Here is a 17,100-nt window from a genome sequence, read left to right as displayed (position 1 = left end):
ATACTCACTCACTCACTCACACACACACTCTTTTCACAGAAGTGTCAGAAGTGTAGACTCTTTCCTGTTTCGAATGCGCATGCGTCGCGTCTGAACGCGTTGTTGTCTTTGGAGCTCCATCGATTGATTTATAATTCTTGATTTCTCTTTAAACTCACTTACAAAGAAATTTTCTACTTTTCCTCACCTCATAGTTACAACTCGGACTGTTGAGCAGACGCGTCTCAAGCCTAGTGATCCAACGCTGGATACTCTTATAGGTTACGTCCGTGGATCACGGCTGAACGCGTCTTCTCCGCACTCATTTACAAACAAACATTTTTTCGCCTATCGTGCGTCTACTCTACACCCGTACCACTAAAAAGACGGATTATATCCAAGACTTCAGCCATAAATTAGTATTAATATTGATAGCATCACTGGTAGCGTCGTTGCTAACTTAACTTACTGTCCATCTGTTAAAATGGTGAATATATCAGATGTAAGTAGTCTACCTTTTGGTGCAGGTGAGGACACATTTGAGCTGCACGCATTGCAGTCTGAGCTGGAAGCTGTTGAGAAACAGATCCACGACCTTTTAGTGAGAAAAGCCGAGCTGATAGACCGGCGTTTGGCTCTTGAAACATCACGCGCCGATGCACACAAATCAGAGATTAACGTTACTAACCCGCTGACTTCGACCTCGTCTACTCTGTGCGTTTCTCAACATCGGTCCCGAGTGTCGAGGTCGCGATCAGCGATGGTCTCGTTCACTCCGGCTCCAACACGCCACCACGAAGCCTGGATATTTCCGCAGCGGAAGACGCCAGTCAGGTCTAGACCAAGAAAACTCTCTCCGACCCTCCCGGTTTTCGAGATATCCACACAAAATTGCTTCTCCCCTCTTTGCGAAACAGAACGCGATGCTGTGATCATCGGCGATTCCATCGTTCGACACGTACACGCTACGTTAAATAAAAGTAAGGTGCACAGTCACTGCTTTCCTGGTGCTCGTGTTTCTGAAATCGCCGCTCGCGTACCCGAGATTCTGAATGATAACGAGCGCGTCGGAACTGTGGTCCTGCACGCGGGAGTGAACGACATCAGGCTGCACCAGACGGAGGTTCTGAAGTAAGACTTCAGGAATCTGATCGATACGGTACGCAGCACATCGCCTGATATAACGATCATTGTGTCAGGACCGCTTCCCACGTACCGTCTAGGTCATGAAAAGTTTAGTAGATTATTCGCGTTAAATGAATGGTTAATGTCATGGTGCAATGAGCAGAAACTGCTCTTTGTAAATAATTGGAATCTGTTTTGGGAGCGTCCTAGGCTTTACCGTGCTGATGGCTTACACCCAAGCAGATTCGGATCGGATCTTCTGTCAGATAACATCTCCAAAATGTTAAATACCTTTTGACTAGTAACCAAAAGTCCAAATCATAGTCTCTGCTGCACAAATTTAACTGATATAAATAGTGTAGAACATTGCGTAGAAACTGTGTCTATTCCTCGTTTAGTGAGATTAAATAATAAATCTACTGCAGGATCTAGAAAAAATCGAATTGTTATTAAACCAGAAAATGTTGCTATTAGTAATCAAAAACAATTTCTAAAGCTAGGTCTTCTAAACATTAGATCACTCACACCTAAGGCAGTTATTGTAAATGAAATAGTCACAGATAATAGCTTCGATGTACTTTGCCTTACTGAAACCTGGCTTAAACCAAATGATTATTTCGGTTTAAATGAGTCTACTCCATCAGGATACTCCTATAAGCACGAGCTCCGTCTGATTGGTCGGGGCGGCGGTGTTGCAACAATCTATAGAGATATTCTCAATGTTACTCAGAAAACGGGTTATAAGTTTATTTCATTTGAAGTACTTGTACTAAATGTTACACTCTTAGATGCTAGAAAAACATCCCTATTATCTCTAGCCTTGGCTACCGTATATAGACCGCCTGGGCCTTACGCTGATTTCCTAAAAGAGTTTGCAGATTTTCTCTCAGACCTATTAGTTAATTTCGATAAAGTATTAATTGTTGGAGACTTTAATATCCACGTAGATAATTCAAATGATGCGCTAGGGGCTGCGTTTACAGATTTATTAAACTCCTTTGGGGTCAAGCAAAACATTACCGGACCAACTGATCGTTTTAATCATACACTCGATTTAATTATATCACATGGAACCGATCCAACCGATATAGATATCATTCCACAAAGTGACGATGTCACTGACCATTACATGGTAACTTGCATATTACGTACTCCTGTAATATATCATGCTGCGCCGCGTTATCGATTAGGCAGAACAATCCTTCCATCCACCATAGATAATTTTTCAAACAGCTTATCGGATCTGTCTCAGCTGCTCAGTAAACCCAAACAAACAGATGAACTTGAGGAATTAACTAGCACTATGAGCACCATTCTCTCTGGATCATTGGATATTGTTGCGCCCATTAGATTAAAAAAGGTCAGAGAGAAAAGTAAAGCACCATGGTACAACAATACTACGCGTGTTCTAAAGAGAGAAACCCGTAATTTAGAGCGTAAATGGAAACAAACCAACTTAGAGGTCTTTAGAATCGCATGGAAAGACAGTATGTCACGTTATAAAAAGGCCCTAAAAGCGGCCAGTGCTGAGCATCTACGCAAACTAATAGAAAACAACCATAACAATCCTAAGTTCTTATTTAACACCGTGGCGAGACTAACAAATAAACAGATGTCTCCTGAACAAAATATTCCGTTACAGTTTAGTAGTAATGATTTCATGAAGTTCTTCACTGAGAAAATAGAAAACATCAGAACCACAATTGTAAACGTTCAATCTTCAATCGCGCCTTATAATTCAGCCTCAATTATCACCCCGCAAGAACAATTACAGTGCTTTACAACTATAGAACAAAAAGAGTTAAATAAATTTATCATTTCCTCTAAAACAACAACATGTTTATTAGATCCCATACCAACTAAACTATTGAAAGAAGTGTTACCTATAGTGGAAGAGCCTCTCCTCAATATTATTAACTCGTCTTTATCTTTAGGTCATGTTCCAAGAACATTTAAATTGGCAGTTATAAAACCACTAATTAAGAAACCACAATTAGATCCGAATAATCTAGTAAATTATAGACCCATTTCAAATCTACCTTTTATGTCTAAAATACTAGAAAAAGTTGTGTCCGCTCAACTGGGCTCTTTCTTACAAGAAAATGACACCTATGAAAAGTTTCAGTCTGGGTTCAGGCCGCATCATAGCACTGAAACTGCGCTCGTTAAAATCACAAATGATTTACTTTTAGCTTCTGACCAAGGCTGTATCTCAATATTAGTTTTACTTGATCTTAGTGCTGCGTTCGATACTATAGATCATCCAATATTCTTAGATCGACTACAAAATTATACTGGTGTTCAAGGACAAGCATTAAGCTGGTTTAGATCGTATTTATCTGACCGCTACCATTTTGTTTATTTAAATGGAGAAAAATCTTTTAAATGGAGAACTCCAGTAAACTATGGAGTGCCGCAGGGATCTGTGTTAGGCCCTCTATTATTCTCAATATATATGCTGCCACTTGGAAATATTATAAGGAAACATGGAATTAGTTTCCATTGTTATGCTGGTGACACTCAAATATATATTTCATCACGGCCAGATGAAAACGCTAAATTATCCAAATTGACAGAGTGTGTTAAAGATATAAAAGATTGGATGACGCATAATTTTCTTTTATTAAATCCAGACAAGACAGAGGTACTACTTATCGGTTCAAAAAACCACCCACAAAACCTCTCACAATACAACTTTAACATAGTAGGATGTCCTGTTATCCTCTACAGTAAAAGACCTGGGTGTTATATTAGACTGCAACCTGTCTTTTGAAAATCATATTTCATATGTTACAAGAACAGCCTTTTTCCACCTTAGAAACATTGCTAAGCTACGTAATATGCTATCAGTTTCTGACGCAGAAAAGTAAGTTCATGCATTCATGACCTCGAGACTAGATTACTGTAATGCGTTATTAGCCGGTTGTCCTGCATCCTCAATAAACAAGCTACAGTTAGTCCAAAATGCCGCCGCTAGAGTTCTAACTAGATCAAGAAAATATGATCATATAACACCGATTTTATCATCCCTACATTGGTTACCTATAAAGTCCCGTATTAATTACAAGGTATTGCTACTGACTTATAAAGCCCTAAACGGCTTAGCTCCAGTCTATTTAACGGATCTTCTATCGCCCTATAATCCATCGCGCTCTTTAAGGTCACTAAATTCGAGGCTTTTGGTCATACCTAGGATATCCAGATCCACCAAAGGAGGGAGAGCATTTTCACATTTAGCACCAAAACTCTGGAATAGTCTTCCGGATACTGTTCGTTGCTCAGATTCGCTCTCCCAGTTTAAAACTAGATTAAAGACGCATCTCTTCAGCCAGGCATTCATATAATACTTTTAATCTTACAGCTAAATCCGACCTCTAGTTCATAAACGCCAGAGGAGAACTGGCCCCCGACTGAGCCCGGGTTCTCCCAAGGTTTTTTTTCTCCATTAGGTCACCTGATGGAGTTTTTCGGTTCCTTGCCACTGTTGCCTTTGGCTTGCTCAGTTGGGGATATTTGGGGATATTTAATTTAATTAATCAATCAACGATACTATTGATCAGCATTACCAAACGTGGACGTTCCACTAGAAACAAACATTGATGTATTGTTTTAATTTATTACTGTGAAGCTGCTTTGATACAACCTATGTTGTGAAAAGCGCTATATAAATAAACTTGACTTGACTTGACACACTCAATCACTCACACACACACACACACACACACACACTCAATCACTCACTCATTCACTCGCTAACACACTCACTCACTCACACACTCACTCACTCATTCACTCACTCATTCACTCGCTAACACACTCACTAATTTTTAATGACACCTTGTCAGTGTGAGTGGGTGGGCCGTGTCATCATCCAGTAGGGGGTGATACTGCGAACACAGAGACAAACCTCGGTTGGTATGAGGGTTGCCTTGAGCCAGGCTGAGGAAGCTGCGAGTTTCATTGCGACACAAAGAGTAGTTTGCTTACCACCAATGTTTTAAATGTAATAACTTGTTGGACTTTTTCTCATAGATATTGCACCAGTACTATCAGACAATCAGGCCCCACTGTGTTCAGGAAGAGAAAGGCTGCAGCCGTTTTTTTCTCTCTTGTTCTGGTGATGCAGTCCACAGTGTCTCCCAGGACATGAACCACATCCATTCGATGTGCATACCTACACGGATACATGTGCACATGTCTGAATGTATACACTCAGTTACATCTTGTCAGTCACAGTCATTTCACGATTAACATTTCATTTTAAATTTTATTTCAACATGTATAAACTGGGCATGTCAACCAGCCAGGACGTGCGTAGGGCTTTCTTCTGAAGGGAGCTATGATGAAGGATCTGAATGAAGAGGCAGGGTACCTTTTTAAATCCGGGGAGAAAGGCCTGTGCATAAATGCCCAGAGCTTCCCTTGCAGCTGTCACCCACTAGCAGACACGTTTGGCCGCCGCATCAATTATTCCTCCAAGTCGGCCAATATAAAGCCATTCTGCTGTAAAATGGTTGTTAACGGGGAAGACCAGGAAGTGGTTTTCTTTAAGGCTCTGCAGAACATCCCCGTTGATCAGGAGGTCAAATTCGTCGTAAATCGTGCCGTAGGGAGGGGTTAGATCTCGAGTGGCTCGAGAGTAAGCCCCAGTCCATTTTTTTTTTTTATAAAAAGTTCACTTCACTCTTTTAGATGTAAAGTTAGCCCATATTTAGTAGTTTTGTATTTTATTTTTATTTATTTTAATGGTAGTATGTGTATTTATGTTTCATTTTTACAAAAATATTTATATATAAAGTTACATTTTTATTTATTTATATTTAATTTACAACCAAACTTTTATATAGTGATAATATGATGGGCTCGTGTTCATAAAAAAAAAAAAAAAAAACATTTTTTTAAGTAGTGCAATGTCAGTGGATGGAGGGTGCCTCAGTCCCGCTCAGAGACAGTTCAGTGCGTGGCTACGGGAGCTCCGCCTGGAGCTGAGTCGGTCCTAAAACGGACCTTCAGGGTCTTGAGGAAGAGGGGACAACGCCCAGAGAGAGCCATGGTGGTCAGACCGGATAAGGAATCGGCCTGACTCTGCCCAGAGAAGTTGCACTTTGTGCGGGCGAGAGACTTCCAGTAAACGCAGGGTCTGGTTTGGACACCCAGACCCCCTCCGTGCCAGGGCGCGCATACCGGTTGAACGTGTGCTGTCCCGGTTGAGCTAGGGGTGAAAGACACGCTGGAGGAAATTCCTCCCCTTGGACTTACACGTTGAAGATATATTGTAGGCCAAGAAGAGCTCCGTGCTCGCAGACCTCCCTGGCCTGAACCCAGGGAAGGTGGGTCGTCATCCGGTTAAAAACTCAGATCCCAGGGACAAGGTAATGGAAAACGGGTGCCTCCGGGTTGCGTCGGGGAAAGCAGGCCGCGTCGAACCTCGGGAGACTCAGTTGGCCCGTCTGAAAATGGTTGTTCGCAGCAGGGGCGGCCGCGGGTGCGTCGGGAGGCTTGGACGGTTGGTGGGGTTTCCTTGGGGGCCCCCACCCCGCCAGCAGCCCGGATAAATGGGGAGGGTTTTTACTCACTTATGGTGCACTTTGTCACGGTCACCAGCTAGTCACCACCTCCTCACTACATTTCCCATCATCCTCACTGGCCCTCACCTGCATGTACTTACCTGACTCCTTACCTGCACGATACCTACCTGAACAACTTGTCTTTAGTCATCTCTGCTTACTTCATCCATCTTCAGTCATTGCCTCGATCTCCATTTCAGAACAGACATCTATCCTGAACACTGTATTCATCAGTTACTCTCCTGCTTCCATCGCTGCGATCACATACTTCTGCAAATAAACCTGTTGATTACTTTACCTGTGTGAATCCTTTACCTGTGTGAATAAATAAATCAGTTTTTACAACAATAAGTGCACCATGGTATAAATACTTATAACATATATATACACATATGTTATATTTATACACATATGTTATATTTATAACATTTAATAATCCATACGCATTTCACAGATTCAATGTACACTAATTGTATAAAACAATTCTGTCAGTACACCTTAAGTTTTAAAAATGAACTAGATCAATGTGATTAATGCCATTCATAGTTTCCATCCTTATATTGTGTCTCCCTCTAGTGGGCAAGCAAAATGTATTTATTATACGTGTTTTAAACACTTATGAAAATAACATATAATTATAAAATATATGTAAATATAACATTCATGCATTTATAACATTTGGAATTTTTAGAAAATTCTACTTTTATTTTATAATATATATATTTTTTATTTTCCATTGGTTAAAGTTACTAAATCATGATAATTAGTTTACTAGATAAATGTGATTATTTCCATTCATAGTTTCAATCTTTATCCTATGTCTCCTCTAGTGAGAAAGCAACACTTATTTATTAGACATATTATAAACATGAAAATAACACACATATATATATATATATATATATATATATATATATATATATATATATATATATATAATTCATGCATTTATAACATTTGTAATTTTTAGAAATGTGTACTTTTATTTTATAATATTACAATTTGTGATTTTCCATTGACTTATTATTATTATTGATATTATTATTATTCAATCATGATAAGTAATTTAGATCAATGCGATTACAGTTTTTTACGATTGCTATGACAGATTTTCCAAAACTCTTAAAGCAGTTAGCACTACATCCGTCTGTGTAAGCTATACTATTAACACATTTCTTGTTGCTTTAACACAAAATGCATACAATTAACACACATTTAAAATGCTTGAACTTCTTTTACACACAAGCTCAAACAAGACCAAAACAATGGATTTTTACTGCCAAATTTACCAATGCTTTAACACTGTATGTCAGAACAGATAACACATGTTCTAAACCTAACCTTACAGGCTAAAGTCAAGGTAAACAGCTGCTTATATTGTGAATTGAAACATTTTTATTTATTTTTCTTCTGGTGCTTTTTCTGTTCGTATTTGTATTTTCACATAATAAATGGCAGCTATATTGCATATTTTTGTTATCTTGCAGTAATGTCCTTTTGCAAATAGTCTTTATTGCAGCAATTCTGTCTCTGTCTTCATTTTTTCATTAACTGTACATTCTATAAAGCACTCTGAGATGGGTCTTTTTTTATTGAATTTCTGCAGCAAAAGTATGGAGCTTATAAGATGACAAAATGATTTGAATTTGAATTGTGTAAATTTGAATATGACAAAATAATTTGAATTGTGTAAATTTGAATATGACAAAATGATTTGAATTTGAATTGTGTAAATTTGAATTATTTGCAAGTGTAAAAATAGTTCTGAATTTGATTTTTTTTAAACGAATGTTGAACATTTGAAATTTAACAAATTGAAATGTTTTTATGGCTGAATTTTATAGACATGTATTTTCAAACAGCTAGTTTTTTTGTTCTGAATTCTTATACTGCAAATATTCAGTTTAAAAAAATACAGATTCAAGTTTTCAAGATGAAGAAATTCGGATCTTCAAATTCAGTTTTCTAAAATTCAATCTCAAAAATTCAATTTTAAAAAATTCAGGTCTTACAGAAAGTAGGTCACAGGTCATCCACAGGGAAGAAAAAAGGATCTCAGATAAGTCGAACAGAGCATTTTGGCTGCACTGCTGTAGTTTTCTGCCGCAAACGCGGTGGTGGTTCAAGATAATCCGTGTATCCGTGTAAACAAAAAGCACCTTGGAGAAACTCAACAGCAGTGCAAATTATGAAAAGACAATGCAGAAAATCAGAGCGCATGTGGCGAAAGACAAAACTTGTAATCCACTATAACATCTATAGAGACACCATTCGTGCTTTCAATATGGAACTAGGCAAAGCTAGACAGACTTTCTTCTCCAATATCATAAACAGAAACCTAAATAATACTCGAAATCTCTTCGCTACTGTCGACAGACTAACAAATCCCCCAAGCCAGATTCCCAGTGAAATGCTCTCCGACAGCAAGTGTAGTGAGTTTGCTACCTTTTTCTCTGAGAAAATCAATAATATTAGAAAGGTGATCAGCACATCCTTGAGTTGCACTGAGGTCAGACAGATCAGACTACAACCTGAGAAAGTAGTTACTATGTCTGATTTTGAAGAAATTGATGGCAAAATTCTGAAAGAAACCGTTCAGCACCTTAAAACATCAACCTGCGCCCTTGACACACTTCCCACATCTTTTTTTAAAAGTGTGTTAGACTGTTTAGAAGCAGATCTCCTAGAAGTGGTAAATGCCTCACTTTTCTATGGAAGTTTTCCAAACTCCCTTAAAACTGCTGTTGTCAAACCCCTCCTGAAAAAGAGCAATCTGGATAAGACTATATTAAGCAACTATAGACCGATCTCAAATCTTCCTTTCACAGGCAAAATCATTGAAAAAGTTGTCTTCAACCAGCTGAACAAATTCTTAAACTCAAATGGATACTTTGATAATTTTCAATCTGGTTTCCGACCGCACCACAGCACAGAGACGGCGCTCATTAAGATAATAAACGATATTCGCTTAAATACGGATTCAGGCAAATTATCAGTGCTGGTTCTACTCGACCTCAGTGCTGCATTTGACACTGTCGATCACAAAATACTTCTGGACAGGCTGGAAAACTGGGTGGGGATTTCTGGGATAGTCCTAAAATGGTTCAGGTCATACTTAGATGGGAGAGGTTATTATGTGAGTATAGGTGACCATAAGTCTGAGTGGACGCCCATGACATGCGGAGTCCCTCAAGGCTCAATTCTTGCGCCACTCCTGTTCAACCTGTATATGCTCCCAATGAGCCAAATAATGAGAAAGAACCAAATCGCTTACCACAGCTATGCAGACGACACACAGATCTACTTAGCCCTATCGCCTAACGATTACAGCCCCATTGACTCCCTGTGCCAATGCATCGATGAAGTCAACAGCTGGATGTGCCAAAACTTTCTACAGTTAAACAAAGACAAAACTGAAATCATTGTGTTTGGAAACAAAGATGAAGTTCTCAAGGTGAACGCATACCTTCACTCTAAAGGTCAAACAACTAAAAATCAAGTCAGGAATCTTGGTGTGTCTTTAGAGTCAGACCTTAGTTTCAATAGTCATGTCAAAGCAATAACTAAATCAGCATACTATCATCTGAAAAATATTGCAAGAATTAGATGCTTTGTTTCCAGTCAAGACTTAGAGAAACTTGTTCATGCTTTCATCACCAGCAGGGTGGATTATTGTAATGGACTCCTCACTGGCCTTCCCAAAAAGACCATAAGACATTTGCAGCTCATACAGAACGCTGCTGCCAGGATTCTTAGCAGAACCAGAAAATATGAACATATCACACCAGTACTCAGGTCATTACACTGGCTGCCAGTTACTTATAGGATTGATTTTAAAGTATTATTACTAGTATATAAATCATTTAATGGCCTAGGACCTCAATACATTGCAGATATGCTCACGGAATACAAAACCCAACAGATTACTCAGATCATTAGGATCACATCAGCTAGAAGTTCCAAGAGTTCACTCTAAGCATGGAGAGTCTGCTTTTAGCTATTATGCCAGCCGCAGCTGGAACCAGCTTCCAGAGGAGATCAGATGTGCTCCTACAGTAGTCACATTCAAATCCAGACTCAAAACACATCTGTTTAACTTTGCATTTAATGAATGAGCACTGTGTCACTGTCTGTCCGACTGTTTATACTGTGTCTTATTTTAGTCTTTATTCTAAACTGTTTTAATTATTTTTAGTTCTTTCTCGTTTCTTTATTTTAAACTGTTCTTTATTCTAAACTGTTTTAATTATTTTTAGTTCTTTCTTGTTTCTTTATTCTAAACTGTTTTGTATATTCTTATTTCTTCTGTTTATTTTTAATAGTATGTAAAGCACTTTGAATTACCATTGTGTATGAAATGTGCTATATAAATAAACTTGCCTTGCCTTGCCTTGCCTATCTTTCGTTCAGTCGTTTTTTATTAAATATTAAGAGTAGAAAAATGAGAAAACAGCTTGAGTATTAGATTTCTATTATTCTAATAATAGTCCGCTGCAGCAGTTGTACGGATAAAGCGGTTGCTAATAAAATGCTAAATCAGATATATGTACAATAACATTACGATGACCTTCAATCGATTTAAATAGTAGGCTACATGGGGTTTAATTTGTCCTTTAATGCGATGTAACCTGATATATGTTATCAGGCATAAATACATAGATCCGCTGCTGACTGATGTGTATCTTAATGGTCCAGTGGTAGACTTTTCGCCAACCGTGTCAGAGGTTCTGGGTTCTAATCTGCTCTCGCATAGTTTTTTTTCTTTTTCTCGTATAATTATTTTTTTCCCTCATCAAAACCGATTATGTTCATCAGTGGTTGTATATTAAGCAGGGGCACGTTTGTGTGCATTATGTATTTATGATTTCACCAGAACGAATAGAGAGTATCCGCAACGGATTGAAGCGCGCGTCCGAGTGAAGACAGTGCGGCGTGTGCGCGAGCCACACGAGAAAACACTGTCCACTGATCGCAGCGGCAACGAGCACTTTGATCATGCGATTTAAAAAAACACATTTGAGCGCTAGATCGTCTCTTATTTAAAAAACGAACGAAATGAATGCTCTGCCAGATAACTGGAGATGTTTTATTTATTTGTACATTCGTGTCGCAAGATGTTTTATCGACCCTGGCAAAAAGTGGTGGGGACATCATGTCCCACCCGCAAATTACGCCTATGCATATAGCCTATTTTCCGGACTGTATAGGCTAAGTCACGTTTTATCATGAAACACGCTGTGGTTTATTCCAAAGTGACTTAGGCATATATAATGCATTTAACGTTAAATAATCTAAATGTTGACTTTCAAAAGTAGGCGCGCCGAAAAGGCTATTCTCTGTATTCTGGTTCATTTTTGGTGAGCGCCAGAAAGATCTAAAGAGACCGAGACGAGCTAAAGCAGCACATCATGTTGTTTTATTTATTTTTCAATGGCATGCTATTTTGTAGTCCTTTTGAATGTACACAAATAAAAATATACATTTTTCTGTTTCGAATGATGTCATATTATCTGTATGAGTATTAAGTTATTTCCCAGCAGTGGAACAAATCCAAGTGATGGCGCTGGCGCATCGCGCTCTCACACAACAGTTCTGGCGTTGCTTCATATCGCAGACTGCTCATTATCAAAATAAAACACAGTCAACCAAACATATAAGCCCGGGGCGCGGCTCTGCTGCTGACCCAGTGCTTCACGTGCGTTCACTCGTTGGTTTGTTTGTTTGTTTATTCCCGTGATTTAAGTATTTGCTGTTCTATTTTTATTTTATTTTAGCCATTACGTCCACTATGAAAATGAGCTGCTTCGCATATTGGGTGATCGTATATCTGTTGAAGTTATTAGTGGCGATCGGTTCGGAGGTGAACGCCGTAAGCGGAGCTCACATGTACACCCGGGAGGAACTCCTTTTATTAATCCCGCATCTTCCGAATGTTTGTCCTCAAGTGCAATTGCCTGAAGATTGCAAAGAGCTTTTAAGGAATTCTAGGACAAGGACATGGAACAGGATTTCATCGAAGAAACGAGGATCTAGAGGTGGGGTGCGACAGAGATTAAAAAGAAGAGGCCATAAACCTCCTTTACCTGTAATCACCCTCTCAAATGTACGGTCCCTAAGAAGTAAAACTGATGAACTGCTATTGAAAGCGAAATATGACAGCGATTTCAGACAAAGTAACTTGATATGTTTTACTGAGACCTGGCTAAAGGATGGAATACAGGACATCGACATAAGTGGATATACAATGATAAGAACGGACAGAAATGTAGCCGCATCTCAAAAAGCAGTTGGAGGAGGTCTGTGTATCTACGTGGATAGGTGGGCCACCCGATTTCGTATATGTGAACAGGTATGTACTCCGGATTATGAACTCTTGTCAGTGGCTTTTAGACCTTTCTATCTTCCCAGGGAGTTTGGGCAAATAACAATTATTTTAGTATATGTTCCTGGACCGGATCATGTGAAAGCCGGGAACAAAATAGCAGAATGTTTTAATGAAGCACTGGTCCACTCACCTGAGCAACCACTATTGATTCTGGGGGATATGAATTCATGTGATCTGTCAACTTTTTTACCTGCTCTACATCAATATGTTGATCGCCCGACCAGACTCTCGCGTATCTTGAATAAATGCTATGGCAATATTGCCGAAGGATACAAAGCCATCTGTCGCCCCCCTCTGTGGAAGTCGGACCACAATATTGTACATTTATTTTCCAGATATCGGGCTAAAATTAAACGAGAGAAACCGACTGTGAAACAAGTACATTTGTGGACTGAACGGAGCAAAGAACAACTGAGAGACTGTTTTGAACAGACGGACTGGCAAGTGTTTTTTAATGCTAATGACAATGTTCATGATATTGTCACAGGTCGGGGTGGGCCAAACCAGACTGCCCCCACCCCTAACCCACTATCACCCAGAGGAGCGTATCAAAGGAGGAGGCAGGAGGCAGGAGTAAAAGGAATAACAACTTTATTTTGTATTAAAAAGCAATTAAGAAGTCCTAGTCTAAAATTCCTTGTCCTCTCCTTCCCAGGGGCCCAGAGCAGCACCGCCACAGGTGTGAACCAGCGAGACTCCCAATGGGAGAACGTTGGACAGGGGGGTATCACGGGTGAGTAGGGAGGACGGAGATCACTTCCTCCACAGACTGGCGTCAGACTCACAGTGGGAGAGCGTTGGACAGGTGAGTATCACAGGTGAGTAGAGAGATCAAGGCTCGGCTGCAGCAGACTCCAAGTCGCAAGCGGAACGGGGCTTCACTAGGACAGCCAGAATCAACTTCAACAGCAGTGCACAGTTCTCACGTGTGTTACAGGGGACATATAACTTCACACCATGCAGGTAGGCTTAGGGCTGCAGCAGACTCACAATCGCAGGCTAAACGGGGCTTCTCTAGGACAGACAGAATCAACTTCAACAGCAGCGTACAGTTCTCACGTGTGTTGCAGGGGACAGATAACTTCACTCCATGCAGGTAGGCTTAGGGCTGCAGCAGGCTCACAGTCGCAGGCTGAACGGGGCTTCTCTAGGACAGACAGAATCAACTTCAACAGCAGCGTACAGTTCTCACGTGTGTTGCAGGGGACAGATAACTTCACTCCATGCAGGTAGGCTTAGGGCTGCAGCAGGCTCACAGTCGCAGGCTAAACGGGGCTTCTCTAGGACAGACAGAATCAACTTCAACAGCAGCGTACAGTTCTCACGTGTGTTGCAGGGGACAGATAACTTCACTCCATGCAGGTAGGCTTAGGGCTGCAGCAGGCTCACAGTCGCAGGCTAAACGGGGCTTCTCTAGGACAGACAGAATCAACTTCAACAGCAGCGTACAGTTCTCACGTGTGTTGCAGGGGACAGATAACTTCACTCCATGCAGGTAGGCTTAGGGCTGCAGCAGGCTCACAGTCGCAGGCTAAACGGGGCTTCTCTAGGACAGACAGAATCAACTTCAACAGCAGCGTACAGTTCTCACGTGTGTTGCAGGGGACAGATAACTTCACTCCATGCAGGTAGGCTTAGGGCTGCAGCAGACTCACAGTCGCAGGCTGAACGGGGCTTCTCTAGGACAGACAGAATCAACTTCAACAGCAGTATACAGTTCTCACGTGTGTTGCAGTGGACAGATAACTTCACACCATGCAGATAGGCTTAGGGTTGCAGCAGACTCACAGTCGCTGGCTGAACAGGGCTTCTCTAGGACAGACAGAATCAACCTCAACAGCAGTGTACAGTTCTCACGTGTGTTGCAGGGGACAGATAACTTCACACCATGCAGATAGGCTTAGGGTTGCAGCAGACTCACAGTCGCAGGCTGAACGGGGCTTCTCCAGGACAGACAGAATCAACCTCAACAGCAGTGTACAGTTCTCACGTGGGGTGATGTTGTCTCGCAGAGGTTCTACTTTCTAGACACCGCACGTAGATGTAAGCAATCTCACTCAGCTCTCACGGTAAATAGTAGATCCCCAGGGCACATGGGCAGTTGCGGGGCAATAACAGGTATTCTTCCACACACACACTGCAATCCAACTCTAAACATGTATTCGTGAGGGGAAACGTCAATTTATACACTGCAATTCCACTCTTCTAGTGCGCATAAGGCCAGCACTCACCCACAGATCCTGGTCTACCGGACTGATGATCGCCAGGGGCGGACAGAACACTCGAGAGGTTGGTCTTCACGGTCACAGACGGACTTCACTCCGCTGGACTCCAATCGGGGAGAGGAGATGAGGAAATCAACAGGAATCAATATTTCACTCGGTGAAGGGTGTACACATGCTCCAAGCACTTCAATCCAATACCCAATTTAGTGTAGAACACATGCAGTTATGAGATTCAGTTTGAGAACCACTCATCTTTCTCTTCCCCAGCTCAGTCAGCGAATTTCATTCCTCTTGGCCGTCCCCGAGTCCTCTCAAATAACACTCCTTTTCCTTCAAGACAACCCCTCAACTGCAGTTCCATACACAAATCCCCACAGGAGAGAAGCCAACAACGATCAGGGGGAAGAACAATCCAAATCAACGGGGCAGAAGAACAGCGCAACACCACAGCATGGCACCGCACCACACAGCACAACCCCGCACCACACAGCACAACCCCGCACCATACAGCACAACGCAGCCTTCTCTTCCTTGTGTGTTTTTATCCTGTCAAGAAGCGGGAGTGGTCTCAATCAAACACTCAACGTGAAGCCCTTACACCTGTCACCAATCTGCCGTTTAGTTGTCATGACGACAAACACTCATACAGGTCCGGGGATGGTGTTACGCTGAAAACGTCCCGACGGGAACAATTCTCCAGAGGGGAATTGTTCCGGGGCTGTTTTGTCACCCCGTGACAATATCACTGAAAGTATTACGTCCTACGTAAATTTTTGTGAGAGCAACTGTGTTGAAACAAAAACTGTATGTATATACCCAAACAATAAGAATTGGTTTACAAAAGATTTAAAAGTATGCCTTAATGAGAGGAAGGTAGCCTTTACGACGGGGGATAAGGAACTAGTTAGAGAAAAAAATAGAGAAATTAGGGGGAAAATTAAAAGTGCTAAACTAGAATATAAAAATAAAATTGAAAGTAAATTCTATAAGGGTAATGTAAAGCAAGCTTGGGAGGGACTGAATGTGATGATGGGAAGGAAGGGAAAAAAAACGAACCCCACACAATCTCATAATGTATCTTTTGCTGATGAACTAAATGTATTTTTTGGCAGATTTGACACTGGTGAATGTAGCACTGAGGTTGATAGGATTTGTTCTGATTTCCCCTTATATGAAAAGATTACCCTGGAAGAACATGAAATTGCATACTGCTTGTCCCGCACAAAATCAAATAAGGCACCTGGACCTGATGGGTTGAATGGGCGTGTACTAAAGGATTGTGTTTATCAATTGACCGGGGTCTTTTGTTAAATACATGAATAGTACCAAACCTATGGAAGGTATCCACAGTTGTCCCAGTACCCAAAATTACAGGAGCAAAAGGTTTAAATTATTTTAGACCAATATCATTAACATCTGTGTTGGGGAAATGTATGGAAAGAGTAATTATGCGGCACTTAATGTATTTTGTGAGTGATGTCTTGGATCCATTGCAATTCGCATATAAAAAAGCAAGAGGTACTGATGATGCAGTTTTAACATTATATAATTCAGTTGCTGAGCATGTACAATTAACTTCAAATTATGCTAGAATTTTGTTTTTAGATTTCACATCAGCTTTTAACACGATGAAGATTCACATTTTAATTCAGCGACTGATTGATTTGGGGGTAAATGGTGGACTTATCTGGTGGATTAAAGATTTTCTATCTAATCGCCCGCAAAGAGTGGCTATTAATGGCAAACTGTCTGGAATTATCACATTAAATACAGGAGCCCCTCAGGGAGCAATTCTATCACCAATACTATTTTCTTTGTA

The 17,100-nt window shown here is 40.6% G+C and overlaps 1 protein-coding gene across 1 annotated transcript in view; it reads right to left on the bottom strand.

Moving 5' to 3' along the window:
- Nucleotides 1–16,161: 16,161 nt before the first annotated feature.
- Nucleotides 16,162–17,100, bottom strand: part of LOC308687220 (patched domain-containing protein 3-like) — a gene marked incomplete at its 3' end in the record, with an annotated part of 28,059 nt that continues 27,120 nt past the window's right edge. The window contains exon 8 of the mRNA XM_081359583.1: nucleotides 16,162–16,181. Within this exon, the coding sequence (XP_081215709.1) occupies nucleotides 16,162–16,181 (20 nt within the window). The remainder of the gene's footprint in view (nucleotides 16,182–17,100) is intronic.

The sequence above is a fragment of the Scardinius erythrophthalmus genome, assembly GCF_964197995.2.
Source record: "Scardinius erythrophthalmus genome assembly, chromosome: 1".
NCBI lineage: Eukaryota > Metazoa > Chordata > Actinopteri > Cypriniformes > Leuciscidae > Scardinius > Scardinius erythrophthalmus.
Note: the sequence above shows the minus strand (reverse complement) of the source record. Positions and strands in the feature narration are given on the sequence as shown.